General features: G+C 50.9%; 1 protein-coding gene across 1 annotated transcript in view; it reads left to right on the forward strand.

Annotated features, from left to right (window-relative positions):
- myot (myotilin) overlaps positions 1–16,532 on the forward strand; it is a 44,474-nt gene that overhangs the window by 14,770 nt on the left and 13,172 nt on the right. The window contains exons 8-12 of the mRNA XM_072440053.1: positions 664–859; positions 7,772–7,955; positions 8,822–9,651; positions 10,179–10,329; positions 13,543–13,638. Coding sequence (XP_072296154.1) covers positions 664–859; positions 7,772–7,955; positions 8,822–9,651; positions 10,179–10,329; positions 13,543–13,638 — 1,457 coding nt within the window. The remainder of the gene's footprint in view (positions 1–663; positions 860–7,771; positions 7,956–8,821; positions 9,652–10,178; positions 10,330–13,542; positions 13,639–16,532) is intronic.

Raw genomic sequence — 16,532 nt, forward strand, 5'->3', positions numbered from 1 at the left:
GTTAGGGTTGGGTTAGGGGAGGGTTAGGGTTAGGGTTGGGTTAGGGGAGGGTTAGGGTTAGGGGATAGGGTTAGGGTTGGGTTAGGGGAGGGTTAGGGTTAGGGTTGGGTTAGGGGAGGGTTAGGGTTAGGGTTGGGTTAGGGGAGGGTTAGGGTTAGGGTTAGGGTTGGGTTAGGGGAGGGTTAGGGTTAGGGTTAGGGTTGGGTTAGGGGAGGGTTAGGGTTAGGGGACTCCCATGGTAGATTCAAGTTGACTCTGGGTTTAGTTCTAGTTTTTTCCTGGTGGTTTAATCTTGGTTCTAGTCCTTTTTTCGTCTCACTTGGTTTAGTCCTGGTTTAGTCCTGGTTTAGCCCCGGTTCAGACCTGGTTTAGTCCTGGTTTAGCCCCGGTTCAGACCTGGTTTAGTCCCGGTTTAGTCCTGGTTTAGACCTGGTTTAGTCCCGGTTTAGACCCAGTTTAGACCCGGTTTAGACCCGGTTTAGATCCGGTTTAGACCTGGTTTAGATCCGGTTTAGATCCGGTTTAGACCCAGTTTAGACCCGGTTTAGACCCAGTTTAGACCTGGTTTAGACCCGGTTTAGTCCTGGTTTAGACCCGGTTTAGACCCGGTTTAGACCCGGTTTAGACCCGGTTTAGACCTGGTTTGGTTTCTTTCTGGATCAGACCTGGAGGAGCAGTTGGAGCTGGAGTCGTTGCGTCAGCACAAGTCGTCTTCCATTCACATGTCGCCCATAAAAACCAGCGAAGAAGAAGAGGAGGAGTTCCCGTCTGCACCAGAACCAGAACCAGAACCAGACCCGGAGCTGGAGCCAGAGCCCGAGTGGCCCGAGAGTCCTCCTGAGGAGAGTCTGATCACAGAGTGAGTACGAGACAACAGTGTCTGAACTTTCAGTGTTTCACAGCTTCACAGCGTTCATGGAGCACATCATCTCCTGACCCTTCACCTGGGGCTGACCCTTCACCTGGGGCTGACCCTTCACCTCAGGCTGACCCTTCACCTGGGGCTGACCCTTCACCTCAGGCTGACCCTTCACCTGGGGCTGACCCTTCGCTGTAACGATTGATCAGAATTATAAATGTCTCGTAGTTTCCAGCTCTAAGTCCTCATCAGGTGTAATACAGACACTCGTCCACACGGGGTCAGTGTTCAGCCGCGTGCATCAGGTGTAATACAGACACTCGTCCACACGGGGTCAGTGTTCAGCCGCGTGCATCAGGTGTAATACAGACACTCGTCCACACGGGGTCAGTGTTCAGCCGCGTGCATCAGGTGTAATACAGACACTCGTCCACACGGGGTCAGTGTTCAGCCGCGTGCATCAGGTGTAATACAGACACTCGTCCACACGGGGTCAGTGTTCAGCCGCGTGCATCAGGTGTAATACAGACACTCGTCCACACGGGGTCAGTGCTGAGCCGCGTGCATCAGGTGTAATACAGACACTCGTCCACACGGGGTCAGTGTTCAGCCGCGTGCATCAGGTGTAATACAGACACTCGTCCACACGGGGTCAGTGTTCAGCTGCGTGCATCAGGTGTAATACAGACACTCGTCCACACGGGGTCAGTGTTCAGCCGCGTGCATCAGGTGTAATACAGACACTCGTCCACACGGGGTCAGTGCTGAGCCGCGTGCATCAGGTGTAATACAGACACTCGTCCACACGGGGTCAGTGCTGAGCCGCGTGCATCAGGTGTAATACAGACACTCGTCCACACGGGGTCAGTGCTGAGCCGCGTGCATCAGGTGTAATACAGACACTCGTCCACACGGGGTCAGTGTTCAGCCGCGTGCATCAGGTGTAATACAGACACTCGTCCACACGGGGTCAGTGTTCAGCCGCGTGCATCAGGTGTAATACAGACACTCGTCCACACGGGGTCAGTGCTGAGCCGCGTGCATCAGGTGTAATACAGACACTCGTCCACACGGGGTCAGTGCTGAGCCGCGTGCATCAGGTGTAATACAGACACTTGTCCACACGGGGTCAGTGTTCAGCCGCGTGCATCAGGTGTAATACAGACACTCGTCCACACGGGGTCAGTGCTGAGCCGCGCGGGACAGACAAAAGGGTCAAAGGTTAAAAACACAAAGTGAAGTTCATCACATAAACATTTCATTTATAATTGAAGCTTTTCGTTGTAAACTTGACAAATGCAGGTCAAAGGTCACGCGCTGACAATGAGTGGCGCGTGGCCCGTGCGCGGTCACGTCTCTGGCGCGTGTGCACGTGCCACCTGTTGCGTCGCGCGGACTTGCGAGTGTCCCCGGTCCTCAGTCGCACCGGGGTCAGTGCGCGGCACAGTGGCACCGCAGCACCGGAGACGCACCGAGAGGTAAAGACTCGTCACAGCTTTGACTTTCATCTTCGCGGCTAAAGCGCTTTTCACGTTGTGTTTTTGCGTCACAGAATGTGAACGTCCCAAAAAGGCGCGTCTGAAGCTTGGAGCGCGAAAGAAATGCGTCTATTTTAGTGCCGCGCGTCATGCGCAACAGCGCGCGCTGCAGACTCTGCTCTAAGACCTGGTTTAGTCCTGGTTTAGTCCTGGTTTAGTCCTGGTTTAGTCCTGGTTTAGTCCTGGTTTAGACCTGCTTTAGTCCTGGTTTAGACCTGGTTTAGTCCTGGTTTAGACCTGCTTTAGTCCTGGTTTAGTCCTGGTTTAGTCCTGGTTTAGTCCTGGTTTAGTCCTGGTTTAGACCTGCTTTAGTCCTGGTTTAGTCCTGGTTTAGTCCTGGTTTAGTCCGCGTTTAGTCCTGGTTTAGACCTGCTTTAGACCTGGTTTAGTCCTGGTTTAGTCCTGGTTTAGACCTGCTTTAGTCCTGGTTTAGTCCTGGTTTAGTCCTGGTTTAGACCTGCTTTAGTCCTGGTTTAGACCTGGTTTAGTCCTGGTTTAGACCTGCTTTAGTCCTGGTTTAGTCCTGGTTTAGTCCGCGTTTAGTCCTGGTTTAGACCTGCTTTAGACCTGGTTTAGTCCTGGTTTAGTCCTGGTTTAGACCTGCTTTAGTCCTGGTTTAGTCCTGGTTTAGTCCTGGTTTAGACCTGGTTTAGACCTGCTTTAGACCTGGTTTAGACCTGGTTTAGTCCTGGTTTAGACCTGCTTTAGTCCTGGTTTAGTCCTGGTTTAGTCCTGGTTTAGACCTGGTTTAGACCTGGTTTAGTCCTGGTTTAGACCTGCTTTAGTCCTGGTTTAGTCCTGGTTTAGTCCGCGTTTAGTCCTGGTTTAGACCTGGTTTAGACCTGGTTTAGACCTGGTTTAGACCTGGTTTAGTCCTGGTTTAGACCTGGTTTAGACCTGGTTTAGACCTGCTTTAGTCCTGGTTTAGTCCTGGTTTAGTCCTGGTTTAGACCTGGTTTAGACCTGCTTTAGACCTGGTTTAGACCTGCTTTAGTCCTGGTTTAGTCCTGGTTTAGTCCTGGTTTAGACCTGGTTTAGACCTGCTTTAGACCTGGTTTAGACCTGGTTTAGTCCTGGTTTAGACCTGCTTTAGTCCTGGTTTAGTCCTGGTTTAGTCCTGGTTTAGACCTGCTTTAGTCCTGGTTTAGACCTGGTTTAGTCCTGGTTTAGACCTGCTTTAGTCCTGGTTTAGTCCTGGTTTAGTCCGCGTTTAGTCCTGGTTTAGACCTGGTTTAGACCTGGTTTAGACCTGCTTTAGACCTGGTTTAGACCTGGTTTAGTCCTGGTTTAGACCTGGTTTAGACCTGGTTTAGACCTGGTTTAGTTCCACCTACAGTTCAGACACTGATATCACTTAAACTAATGCAGTTTATTATTTCTTAGTTATGACAAAAGACGAGGCCCAAAACTATAAAACTATAAACACATAATTGGTTTGACTCGTCACTCTGCCACAGCTGCCCTGGGTCAGACCTGGAGCCACAGCTGCCCTGGGTCAGACCTGGAGCCACAGCTGCCCTGGGTCAGACCTGGAGCCACAGCTGCCCTGGGTCAGACCTGGAGCCACAGCTGCCCTGGGTCAGACCTGGAGCCACAGCTGCCCTGGGTCAGAGTTCACACGATCATAAACATGAGACGATCAAACTTTGAAGAAACAAAAACTGATTTAAAGTTTTGCTTTAATTCTTTTTTTCTCAGACTTTGTTTCTTTTGTTTTTGGCGACAAAACATTAAACGTGGTTTTCATCTTCAAACATGAACTTTATTGTTTCTGCTGGTTTCATATCAGCTCAGGCCTGGTTCTCCTCCTGAAGAACTGGTTCTCCTCCTGAAGAACCGGTTCTCCTCCTGATGAACCGGTTCTCTCCTTCATGTGGAACTCCTCCAGGTTTATACTTTTTCCTAAAGAGGTTTTGTAGTTTTTCCTGCAGAAGGAGGAGCTAAGGACAGAGGGAGGAGCTAAGGACAGAGGGAGGAGCTAAGGACAGCGGGAGGAGCTAAGGACAGAGGGAGGAGCTAAGGACAGAGGGAGGAGCTAAGGACAGCGGGAGGAGCTAAGGACAAAGGGAGGAGCTAAGGACAGAGGGAGGAGCTAAGGACAGAAGGAGGAGCTAAGGACAGAGGGAGGAGCTAAGGACAGAGGGAGGAGCTAAGGACAGAAGGAGGAGCTAAGGACAGAGGGAGGAGCTAAGGACAGAGGGAGGAGCTAAGGACAGAGGACTCTGAGACATCGTTGGCAACTTGATAAGTTCCATTTAACAGCTTTTAGTTCTGGATCAATTCAAATCAATTTATTTTTGTAACGCCCCAAACCAGTTCTACAGGAGGAGAACCGGTTCTACAGGAGGAGAACCGGTTCATCAGGAGGAGAACCGGTTCATCAGGAGGAGAACCGGCTCTTCAGGAGGAGAACCGGTTCATCAGGAGGAGAACCGGTTCATCAGGAGGAGAACCGGTTCATCAGGAGGAGAACCGGTTCATCAGGAGGAGAACCGGTTCTTCAGGAGGAGAACCGGCTCTTCAGGAGGAGAACCGGTTCATCAGGAGGAGAACCAGTTCATCAGGAGGAGAACCGGTTCTTCAGGAGGAGAACCGGTTCTTCAGGAGGAGAACCGGCTCTTCAGGAGGAGAACCGGTTCATCAGGAGGAGAACCGGTTCTTCAGGAGGAGAACCGGTTCATCAGGAGGAGAACCGGTTCATCAGGAGGAGAACCGGTTCTTCAGGAGGAGAACCGGTTCTTCAGGAGGAGAACCGGTTCTTCAGGAGGAGAACCGGCTCTTCAGGAGGAGAACCGGTTCATCAGGAGGAGAACCGGTTCTTCAGGAGGAGAACCGGTTCTTCAGGAGGAGAACCGGCTCTTCAGGAGGAGAACCGGTTCATCAGGAGGAGAACCGGTTCTTCAGGAGGAGAACCGGTTCATCAGGAGGAGAACCGGTTCTTCAGGAGGAGAACCGGTTCATCAGGAGGAGAACCGATTCTTCAGGAGGAGAACCGGTTCATCAGGAGGAGAACCGGTTCATCAGGAGGAGAACCGGTTCTTCAGGAGGAGAACCGGTTCTTCAGGAGGAGAACCGGTTCTTCAGGAGGAGAACCGGCTCTTCAGGAGGAGAACCGGTTCATCAGGAGGAGAACCGGTTCTTCAGGAGGAGAACCGGTTCTTCAGGAGGAGAACCGGCTCTTCAGGAGGAGAACCGGTTCATCAGGAGGAGAACCGGTTCATCAGGAGGAGAACCAGTTCTTGAGGCTGATGAAGTTCATGTGGAGTAGATGTTCCTCCAGGATCATCTGGATCCACAGGTCGATGAGTCTGAAGAAGAAGAAGAAGAAGAAGAAGAAGAAGAAGAAGAAGAAGAAGAACCCTGTGTCGCCTCAACGCCTTTAACATGGACACACCTGGTTTAGACCTGGTTTAGACCTGGTTTAGACCTGGTTTAGTCCTGGTTTAGTCCTGGTTTAGACCTGGTTTAGACCTGGTTTAGTCCTGGTTTAGTCCTGGTTTAGTCCTGGTTTAGTCCTGGTTTAGACCTGGTTTAGACCTGGTTTAGACCTGGTTTAGTCCTGGTTTAGTCCTGGTTTAGTCCTGGTTTAGACCTGGTTTAGACCTGGTTTAGTCCTGGTTTAGTCCTGGTTTAGTCCTGGTTTAGACCTGGTTAGTCCTGGTTTAGTCCTGGTTTAGACCTGGTTTAGACCTGGTTTAGACCTGGTTTAGTCCTGGTTTAGTCCTGGTTTAGTCCTGGTTTAGACCTGGTTAGTCCTGGTTTAGTCCTGGTTTAGACCTGGTTTAGACCTGGTTTAGTCCTGGTATAGTCCTGGTTTAGTCCTGGTTTAGTCCTGGTTTAGTCCTGGTTTAGTCCTGGTTTAGACCTGGTTTAGACCTGGTTTAGACCTGGTTTAGACCTGGTTTAGTCCTGGTTTAGACCTGGTTTAGTCCTGGTTTAGACCTGGTTTAGTCCTGGTCCACTTCTTCCTTTCCCATAATCCTTTGCAAGCCTCGTATCAGAGTTTGTGGAGTCGCAGCTGAAAGAGCACCTGCCTCAGGCTGTCGACCCGATTTAGACTGAGAGAGAGAGAGAGGGAGAGAGAGAGAGAGGGAGGACATCTTTAAAGGAATGGCAAAAAACAGAGTCGGTTAGTTAGTTAGTTAGTTAGAGCTGCTAATCCACCTGTCAATCACACAGCATTAACCACACCCACATCTTCCCCTTTGGCCCCGCCCTGTCTCACTCGGCGGGGACAGTTAAACACTGAGCTTTGTGTTGTCAGGTGTAGTGTCTCGCTCTAATGTTAGGGATCATCTCAAAATAGGTTGAAGCTTAAAAGATGATTTTTGTCTCGGGGCCCTAGGGGCCCTAGGGCCCTACGGCACATCCCATTCAACCCAAACTGTGAGAGGACCACATTGAGATCGTCTCAAGAGGACGAGAGAGTTGTTTCTTGTCAAAACCTGTAATTGTCACTTGCCTGAGTTTAGACCTTAGACATGTCAGAGTGACAGGAGCAGGACACGCCCTTTTGTCTCAGTGAGAATCTCACGTCTTCTGTGATTGGTCGAAACCTCATGTGGGTTTGTGTTGTTTCCTTCTTCCGGTCAGTGCGCAGCACGTCACTAGAGCATAATCTCTTGATCATTTGCTGCGCCGCGTCTTGCAGCAAAAATGCTTTTCCAACTTTTCTGCCCCAGCCGCGCGGGCCACGGCGACGCCCGCTCCGCTCCCTGCGCGGGCCACGGCGACGCCCGCTCCGCTCCCTGCGCGGGCCACAGCGACGCCCGCTCCCCGCGCTGGAACATAGAGGGAGGGGCTGGAACATAGAGGGAGGGGCTGGAACACAGAGGGAGGGGCTGGAACACAGAGGGAGGGGCTACACAGAGGGAGGGGCTGGAACACAGAGGGAGGGGCTACACAGAGGGAGGGGCTACACAGAGGGAGGGGCTACACAGAGGGAGGGGCTGGACCGGGCTCGGGGTGTGAATGAGCCTTGAAACAAACAAACAAACAACAACAACAGGTCACGCTCTCTCTGCTCGTGTCACGTTTTGGTAAAAGTCTGTTTCAGACACGTCATGTTTCTTACGGTGAAGCTGAATAATGACATTTTGAAGCTTTTATACAAACTCGTCTTTGGGCGTTATGGAAACCATCTTGATCAAAAGTGATCAAAGTGTTATTTTATGCACGAGCTCCGGTCTGGACTGAGAATGCTGTTCAGTTGCCGCGGCGACGCCCAGAAGAAGTTATTGCGGTCGATACCGACAAAAATATTATTATCATTGGAAGATGTGATTCTGATTCTGATGTTGTATTTTGCAGAGTGTTGCCACGACGACAAGGACGACAAAGACGACTGTTTGACGTCTTTTCTTTTCTCTCTCAGTTTTGCAGAGCTTCAGCCGCCGCTATGCTTTGAGGACAGCTCTGCGGGTCAAAGGTCGGAGGTCGTGGTGACAGCGCCGACCCCGAGCCCCCCTCCTCCCCCCTCGCCTCCCGCCAAAGCTGAACCGATCCAGACCAAACAGAAGCAACCGAGACTGTTCACGCCCAGCAAGCTAGCTTTCACCGTGAGAACCACATGCACTTCTTTACCCTGACCCTTACCCAGCATGCACTTCTGTACCCTGACCCTTACCCAGCATGCACTTCTTTACCCTAACCCAGCATGCACTTCTTTACCCTAACCCTAACCCAGCATGCACTTCTTTACCCTAACCCTAACCCAGCATGCACTTCTTTACCTTGACCCTAACCCAGCATGCACTTCTTTACCTTGACCCTAACCCAGCATGCACTTCTTTACCTTGACCCTTACCCAGCATGCACTTCTTTACCTTGACCCTAACCCAGCATGCACTTCTGTACCCTAACCCAGCTCGCACTCTTTGAGCCTTTCTGCTGAATAAAAGACTTTTGATCTTGAGTTAAATCCTTCGTTTCCAACCAAACCTGAACCTCCTCTTTGCCCTGAGGTCCTCCGGAGGGCGTAGACGAGGGCCGTGGAACCTGCGTGCACACCTCTACTCATGGGTCGCCGTGTTGGCAGAGCGTTGGTGTCTTAAAAAACTTTGCACGATCAGTTACACGGGAGGAGAGAGAGTGAACCAGGGACAATAGGAGGCCGATAGCCCATTGTAGGACTTATAGGAAACATGTGCATGAAAGGTCTTCCAGGTGAATCTAGAGATGTGTCAAAGGGTTCGTGAGAGCGAAGAGTGAACTAGAGCTTCTCCTTTCACGGTTCGAAAATCAGGTCCACCATTTTGATAAACACTTCGTACGCCTATAAAACCGTTTGTGATTTCAGGCTCATGATCATCGTTTGATCGTTTGTGGTTTGGCCTTGGCTTGAGTCTGGCAAATGTATGACTCAGGAAGCTACGTACAAATGATCTTCTTTGTTCCCTCTCTGCGTCTTGTCTCTCGCTCTCAGTCCGGCGGCACCACCATGGACCTCTCCGACCTCCCGTCCTTTTGCCCGAGCTCCTTCCCCACCACCGGCTTCAACTACGCGCGCCCGCGGCACTTCATCCAGTCGCAGGCGGCGTTCCAGGCCCCGAGCTACGACAGCGCCCTCCAGCTCGACACTCCCACGTCTCCCACGTCTCCCCCGCTGTCGCCGCCCTTCTCCGCCCCGTCGCAACCACCGAACCTCTCCAAAAGCGCCGTTGCCGAGGCCACGGCGGCCGCGCACGTCTCGCACAGCCAGGTGTCGCAGGTGTCGCAGGTGTCGCAGGTGTCACACAGTCGGAGTCAGAAGTCGCAGGTTTCTCACTCCGAGTCCAGGTCTCTGTCCCAAACGCAGTCCCAGTTTCAGTCCTTGACCATGAACGAGGCGCAGGTCCAGCCCAACGGCGCGTTCAAGGCCCTGTCGTCGCTGCTCTCGCCCGCCTCGCCCTCCTCCGCTCAGCCCCGGACCGTGCGCTCCTGCATCACGCTCACGCCGTCCAGCCCCTGCACCACCACGGGCCTGGGCAGTGCCACGCTGCCGGCCAACCAGGACCAGGCCATCTCCGCGCCGGCCGCCTTCCTCTGCTCCGTCCTGCCCGGGTCCAAGTCTCCGTCGCGCTCGCCCCTGCTGCCGTCCAGGGCGCCGCTCGGGGGAGGAGCACCCGGGTTCCCTCAGGCCCTGCCCGTCTCGCCCGCTCCCGCCCGTTCGCCGCTCCTCTCGCCTCAGCAGCAGCAGCAGAACTTCCAGAACGTGAGCCGAGTGCAGCCGGCCGTGGTGTCTCTGCCCGCCAGCTACAAGGCCACGCCCGCCATGTGAGTGGAAACACACGGCGATAACGCGGCTCCTGTGGCCGCTCCGCGGGATTGTGGTTCATCCTTTTGATTTTCTGAGGTTTTATTACTTAGACGGAGCAGGAATCACACAAAAACGACATGGTAGATGCGTAAAACACCCTTTTATCTGTAAATATTCTGCGGCAGGATGTCCTCCAACGGCTTCATTTCAGCTTCGTCTGGTTAAAGTGGAGTAAAAATCTCATGTTCACGAGAGTTCTGAACGACCGATCGATTAATCGAGAGAATAATCGCTAATCCATGACCAAAATAATCGTTTGTTGCAGCAATACTGACAACACTCGCTCGTGTCCTCGCGTGTTTGTCCTGATTATGTCCCTCGTTCCATCGCATGACACTTTCGTAGGTGTTTCGTACGTTGGTTTTTAAAATGGAAAAAGATTTTGTTCTCGCCAATCTTCCATATTTCCAAAAACATATTGAAACCGACGTGTTGGGGGAGTTTCACGAGCTCGCCTGTCTTCTGTCTCTTTGCCCGTGGACAGTTTGCCGAAGCCCATCCTGAAGAAGACCATCGCCCCTCGACCGTCCTCGGCTCGGTCCACGGACGAGGACATCCAGGGCTCCAAAGACGCTCTGATCCAAGACCTGGAGAAGAAGCTGAAGTCCAAGGAGGCGCGCAGGAGGACGGGACAGGTACGAAAGCCTCGTCCAACCATAGCACAGCATCTGCAGCTCGACAGGAGACATGTGACCCAGCTCAGTTCAGCCACGTTTCCACCGGTTCCACTTTGGAGACGATCGGTTCTGAAGTGTGTCTCCGAGAGGTTCTGGCCCCTGAGAGGTTCTGGCCCCTGAGAGGTTCTGGCCCCTGAGAGGTTCTGGCCCCTGAGAGGTTCTGGCTTCCAAAGCGGTCTGGCTCTTGGGCTCCAGGTGGACTTTAGCTCAGGGGGAGGAGCCTCCACAGCGCAGCCAGATGATTGGACGCGAGAGAGAACACAGACTCAGGCCAAGAGGCAAAAAGCAGAGAAACACAATTAGTCACATTTTTGTTACTTGTAATCATCTTTTGGTTTCTTCTAGTCACAATTTTTCGAGTCTAATCTCATTTTTTTTTTTTTTTTCACTATTCGGCATATTTTTCACTGAGTCACGTTTTCGATGCTTAAAGTCGTGTTTTTGTCGCTTCTTGTCACGTTTTTGTAGCATTTTCATGGCACTCGCTTTGTCAAGAGTCAAAATCTGATATTTCCAGCTCTTAATGTGTCTGACATTAGCATTAGAATTAGCATTAGAATTAGAATTAGAATTAGCATGACATAAAGAGAGGTTCAAACGGCATAGAGGTTTTGAGAGAAGTCAAAGAAATGAGGCAAAACTGTTTCTGTGCACGCTAGCTTTAGCCACGCCCCTCTCACACACTAGCTTTAGCCACACCCCTCTCACACACTAGCTTTAGCCACACCCCTCACACACGCTAGCTTTAGCCACGCCCCTCACACGCAATAGCTTTAGCCACGCCCCTCACACACTAGCTTTAGCCACGCCCCTCACACACACTAGCTTTAGCCACGCCCCTCACACACACTAGCTTTAGCCACGCCCCTCACACACACTAGCTTTAGCCACGCCCCTCACACACACTAGCTTTAGCCACGCCCCTCACACACGCTTGCTTTAGCCACGCCCCTCACACACACAAGCTTTAGCCACGCCCCTCTCACACACTAGCTTTAGCCACGCCCCTCACACACACTAGCTTTAGCCACGCCCCTCACACACTAGCTTTAGCCACGCTCCTCACACACGCTAGCTTTAGCCACGCCCCTCACACACAATAGCTTTAGCCACGCCCCTCACACACAATAGCTTTAGCCACGCCCCTCACACACACTAGCTTTAGCCATGCCCCTCACACACACTAGCTTTAGCCACGCCCCTCACACGCGCTAGCTTGAGCCACGCCCCTCACACGCAATAGCTTTAGCCACTCCCCTCACACACACTAGCTATAGCCACACCCCTCACACACACAAGCTTTAGCCACGCCCCTCACACACACTAGCTTTAGCCACACCCTCACACACACTAGCTTTAGCCACGCCCCTCACACGCAATAGCTTTAGCCACGCCCCTCACATACTAGCTTTAGCCACGCCCCTCACACACACTACCTTTAGCCACGCCCCTCACACACACGCTAGCTTTAGCCACGCCCCTCACACACACACTAGCTTTAGCCACGCCCGTCACAAACACTAGCTTTAGCCACACCCCTCACACCCTCACACACACTAGCTTTAGCCACACCCCTCACACACGCTAGCTTTAGCCACGCCCCTCACACGCAATAGCTTTAGCCACGCCCCTCACACACACTAGCTTTAGCCACGCCCCTCACACACACTAGCTTTAGCCACGCCCCTCACACACACTAGCTTTAGCCACGCCCCTCACACACACTAGCTTTAGCCACGCCCCTCACACACACTAGCTTTAGCCACGCCCCTCACACACTAGCTTTAGCCACGCCCCTCACACACACTAGCTTTAGCCACGCCCCTCACACACACTAGCTTTAGCCACGCCCCTCACACACACTAGCTTTAGCCACGCCCCTCACACACACACTAGCTTTTAGCCACGCCCCTCACATAAACTAACTTTAGCCACGCCCCTCACACACACTAGCTTTAGCCACTCCCCTCACACACACTAGCTTTAGCCACGCCCCTCACACCCTCACATAAACTAGCTTTAGCCACGCCCCTCACACACACTAGCTTTAGCCACGCCCCTCACACACACTAGCTTTAGCCACGCCCCTCACACACTAGCTTTAGCCACGCCCCTCACACACACTAGCTTTAGCCACGCCCCTCACACACACTAGCTTTAGCCACGCCCCTCACACACGCTAGTTTTAGCCACGCCCCTCACACACGCTAGCTTTAGCCACGCCCCTCATACGCAATATCTTTAGCCACGCCCCTCACACACACTAGCTTTAGCCACGCCCCTCACACACACGCTAGCTTTAGCCACGCCCCTCACACACACACTAGCTTTAGCCACGCCCGTCACAAACACTAGCTTTAGCCACACCCCTCACACCCTCACACACACTAGCTTTAGCCACACCCCTCACACACGCTAGCTTTAGCCACGCCCCTCACACGCAATAGCTTTAGCCACGCCCCTCACACACACTAGCTTTAGCCACGCCCCTCACACACACTAGCTTTAGCCACGCCCCTCACACACACTAGCTTTAGCCACGCCCCTCACACACACTAGCTTTAGCCACGCCCCTCACACACACTAGCTTTAGCCACGCCCCTCACACACTAGCTTTAGCCACGCCCCTCACACACACTAGCTTTAGCCACGCCCCTCACACACACTAGCTTTAGCCACGCCCCTCACACACACTAGCTTTAGCCACGCCCCTCACACACACTAGCTTTAGCCACGCCCCTCACACACACACTAGCTTTTAGCCACGCCCCTCACATAAACTAACTTTAGCCACGCCCCTCACACACACTAGCTTTAGCCACTCCCCTCACACACACTAGCTTTAGCCACGCCCCTCACACCCTCACATAAACTAGCTTTAGCCACGCCCCTCACACACACTAGCTTTAGCCACGCCCCTCACACACACTAGCTTTAGCCACGCCCCTCACACACTAGCTTTAGCCACGCCCCTCACACACACTAGCTATAGCCACGCCCCTCACACACACTAGCTATAGCCACGCCCCTCACACACACTAGCTATAGCCACGCCCCTCACACACACTAGCTTTAGCCACGCCCCTCACACACTATATAATTCAGAACTCTTTACATGAGCTTGTGTTCGGGTGACGTCAGCTTGTGGTTCATGACCCGTGTGTTTAACAGAAACTGTCCTACGAGGAGAGAATGGCCCGCAGGCTGCTGGGGCCCGACAACGCCACCTACATGTTCGATCAGGAACTGTCCGACTCACTCGACCAGGTGACTCCTCCTCTTTAACGTCGCGGTTTGTTTGAACGGGGCAAAAGTCGTCTCAACATCCTTCAAATCAGGAAGAAGGAATCTATAACCGCGGATGAAATATTGTGTTTTCAGCAGTTTTACATGTTTTATTGTTTGATTTGTTGTGTGCTGCTGGTAATGACAACATTTCACACCTTCACACTTGTTTTTGGATGATCTTGATGACAATATTCGGCCAATGTTATCTAAATGTGGCAAAAAGTATCGCACAAAACATGAATGGACCAAAAACGTTTAACAAAATATCACTTTATTCCTCATTATTTGTTCTATTTCGTTTTTGATTTGCCTTTTTATCACATTTCACACTCTCAATATCCTCATTTTGCACGTCTCTAAAACAAACCGGATCCGTTTCCTTCACATTTCTTGCTCTTTCACCGTCTTCTGCTGCTGCACGTGCACGAAGCTCCACACTTTGTCCAATCGACCGTAACGAGCGATTTATCGACGACTCCAACAACGATTTTCCCGCCGAAATCGCGGCGCTGCTTTCGTCCGACTGGAAACTCCATGAGCGGAAGATGAATGACATGGATTTATGTGGACAGTGTTAGAGCCGTGTCACTGTGTGGGCCTCTATTTGTCCTTTCTCTGTCCCTCTGTCCTCTGCTGTACCTTCTCTGTCCTCTGCTGTACGTTCTCTGTCCTCTGCTGTACGTTCTCTGTCCTCTGCTGTACGTTCTCTGTCCTCTGCTGGACGTTCTCTGTCCTCTGTCCTCTGCTGTACCTTCTCGGTCCTCTGTCCTCTGCTGTACGTTCTCTGTCCTCTGTCCTCTGCTGTACCTTCTCTGTCCTCTGTCCTCTGCTGTACGTTCTCTGTCCTCTGCTGTACCTTCTCTGTCCTCTGTCCTCTGCTGTACGTTCTCTGTCCTCTGTCCTCTGCTGTACGTTCTCTGTCCTCTGCTGTACGTTCTCTGTCCTCTGTCCTCTGCTGTACGTTCTCTGTCCTCTGTCCTCTGCTGTACCTTCTCTGTCCTCTGTCCTCTGCTGTACCTTCTCTGTCCTCTGTCCTCTGCTGTACGTTCTCTGTCCTCTGTCCTCTGCTGTACGTTCTCTGTCCTCTGTCCTCTGCTGTACGTTCTCTGTCCTCTGTCCTCTGCTGTACCTTCTCTGTCCTCTGCTGTACCTTCTCTGTCCTCTGTCCTCTGCTGTACGTTCTCTGTCCTCTGTCCTCTGCTGTACCTTCTCTGTCCTCTGTCCTCTGCTGTACGTCCTCTGCTGTACGTTCTCTGTCCTCTTTCCTCTGCTGTACGTCCTCTGCTGTACCTTCTCTGTCCTCTGCTGTACCTTCTCTGTCCTCTGCTGTACCTTCTCTGTCCTCTGCTGTACCTTCTCTGTCCTCTGCTGTACCTTCTCTGTCCTCTGCTGTACGTTCTCTGTCCTCTGTCCTCTGCTGTACGTTCTCTGTCCTCTGTCCTCTGCTGTACCTTCTCTGTCCTCTGCTGTACCTTCTCTGTCCTCTGCTGTACCTTCTCTGTCCTCTGCTGTACCTTCTCTGTCCTCTGCTGTACCTTCTCTGTCCTCTGCTGTACCTTCTCTGTCCTCCTGCAGCAGTGTCCATGTGCACTCGGAGGCTCACTGTGAGGACACTTTCTATTTTCAGAGTTCTGAGAATGATCCTGATCAAACGCTCCATTGTGTCCTTGTCCTCCTCCTCTGTGTGTGTCAAATATAAATCTGTGCAAGAAATAAAACCACGGCTCCTATAGATTATATTCAGGATTATACACTATATATCTGTACATCACACTTTATAAAAGTGTTACACAAACAGTATAAAACAATGAACACAGTGTTAAAGCCACAATATAAAAGAGTCATTTTAACAAGTCTTTGCTGCTGTTGTATCAGCACCGGTGATAAAACGTGTGACAGGAAAGATGGAGAAACTGGATTCATCTCAGAATGTGACAGTGAAAGAAACATCAGAAAACACTTAACACCGGAGTTACTGCATTTACTGCACATTTAACACACACTTAACACACATTTACTGCACATTTAACACACACTTAACACACATTTAACACACACTTAACACACATTTACTGCACATTTAACACACACTTAACACACATTTAACACACACTTAACACACATTTACTGCACATTTAACACACACTTAACACACATTTACTGCACATTTAACACACACTTAACACACATTTACTGCACACTTAACACACATTTACTGCACACTTAACACACATTTACTGCACACTTAACACACATTTACTGCACATTTAACACACATTTACTGCACATTTAACACACATTTACTGCACATTTAACACACATTTACTGCACATTTAACACACATTTACTGCACATTTAACACACACTTAACACACATTTAACACACATTTACTGCACATTTAACACACATTTACTGCACATTTAACACACATTTACTGCACATTTAACACACATTTACTGCACATTTAACACACATTTACTGCACATTTAACACACATTTACTGCACATTTAACACACATTTACTGCACATTTAACACACACTTAACACACATTTAACACACATTTACTGCACATTTAACACACATTTACTGCACATTTAACACACATTTACTGCACATTTAACACACATTTACTGCACATTTAACACACATTTACTGCACATTTAACACACATTTACTGCACATTTAACACACATTTACTGCACATTTAACACACATTTACTGCACATTTAACACACATTTACTGCACATTTAACACACATTTACTGCACATTTAACACACATTTACTGCACATTTAACACACACTTAACACAGATTTAACACACATTTACTGCACATTTAACACACATTTACTGCACATTTAACACACATT

Source organism: Eucyclogobius newberryi, unplaced genomic scaffold (genome assembly GCF_026437365.1).
Source record: "Eucyclogobius newberryi isolate DKJ021-1_F unplaced genomic scaffold, fEucNew1.0.hap1 SCAF_11, whole genome shotgun sequence".
NCBI lineage: Eukaryota > Metazoa > Chordata > Actinopteri > Gobiiformes > Gobiidae > Eucyclogobius > Eucyclogobius newberryi.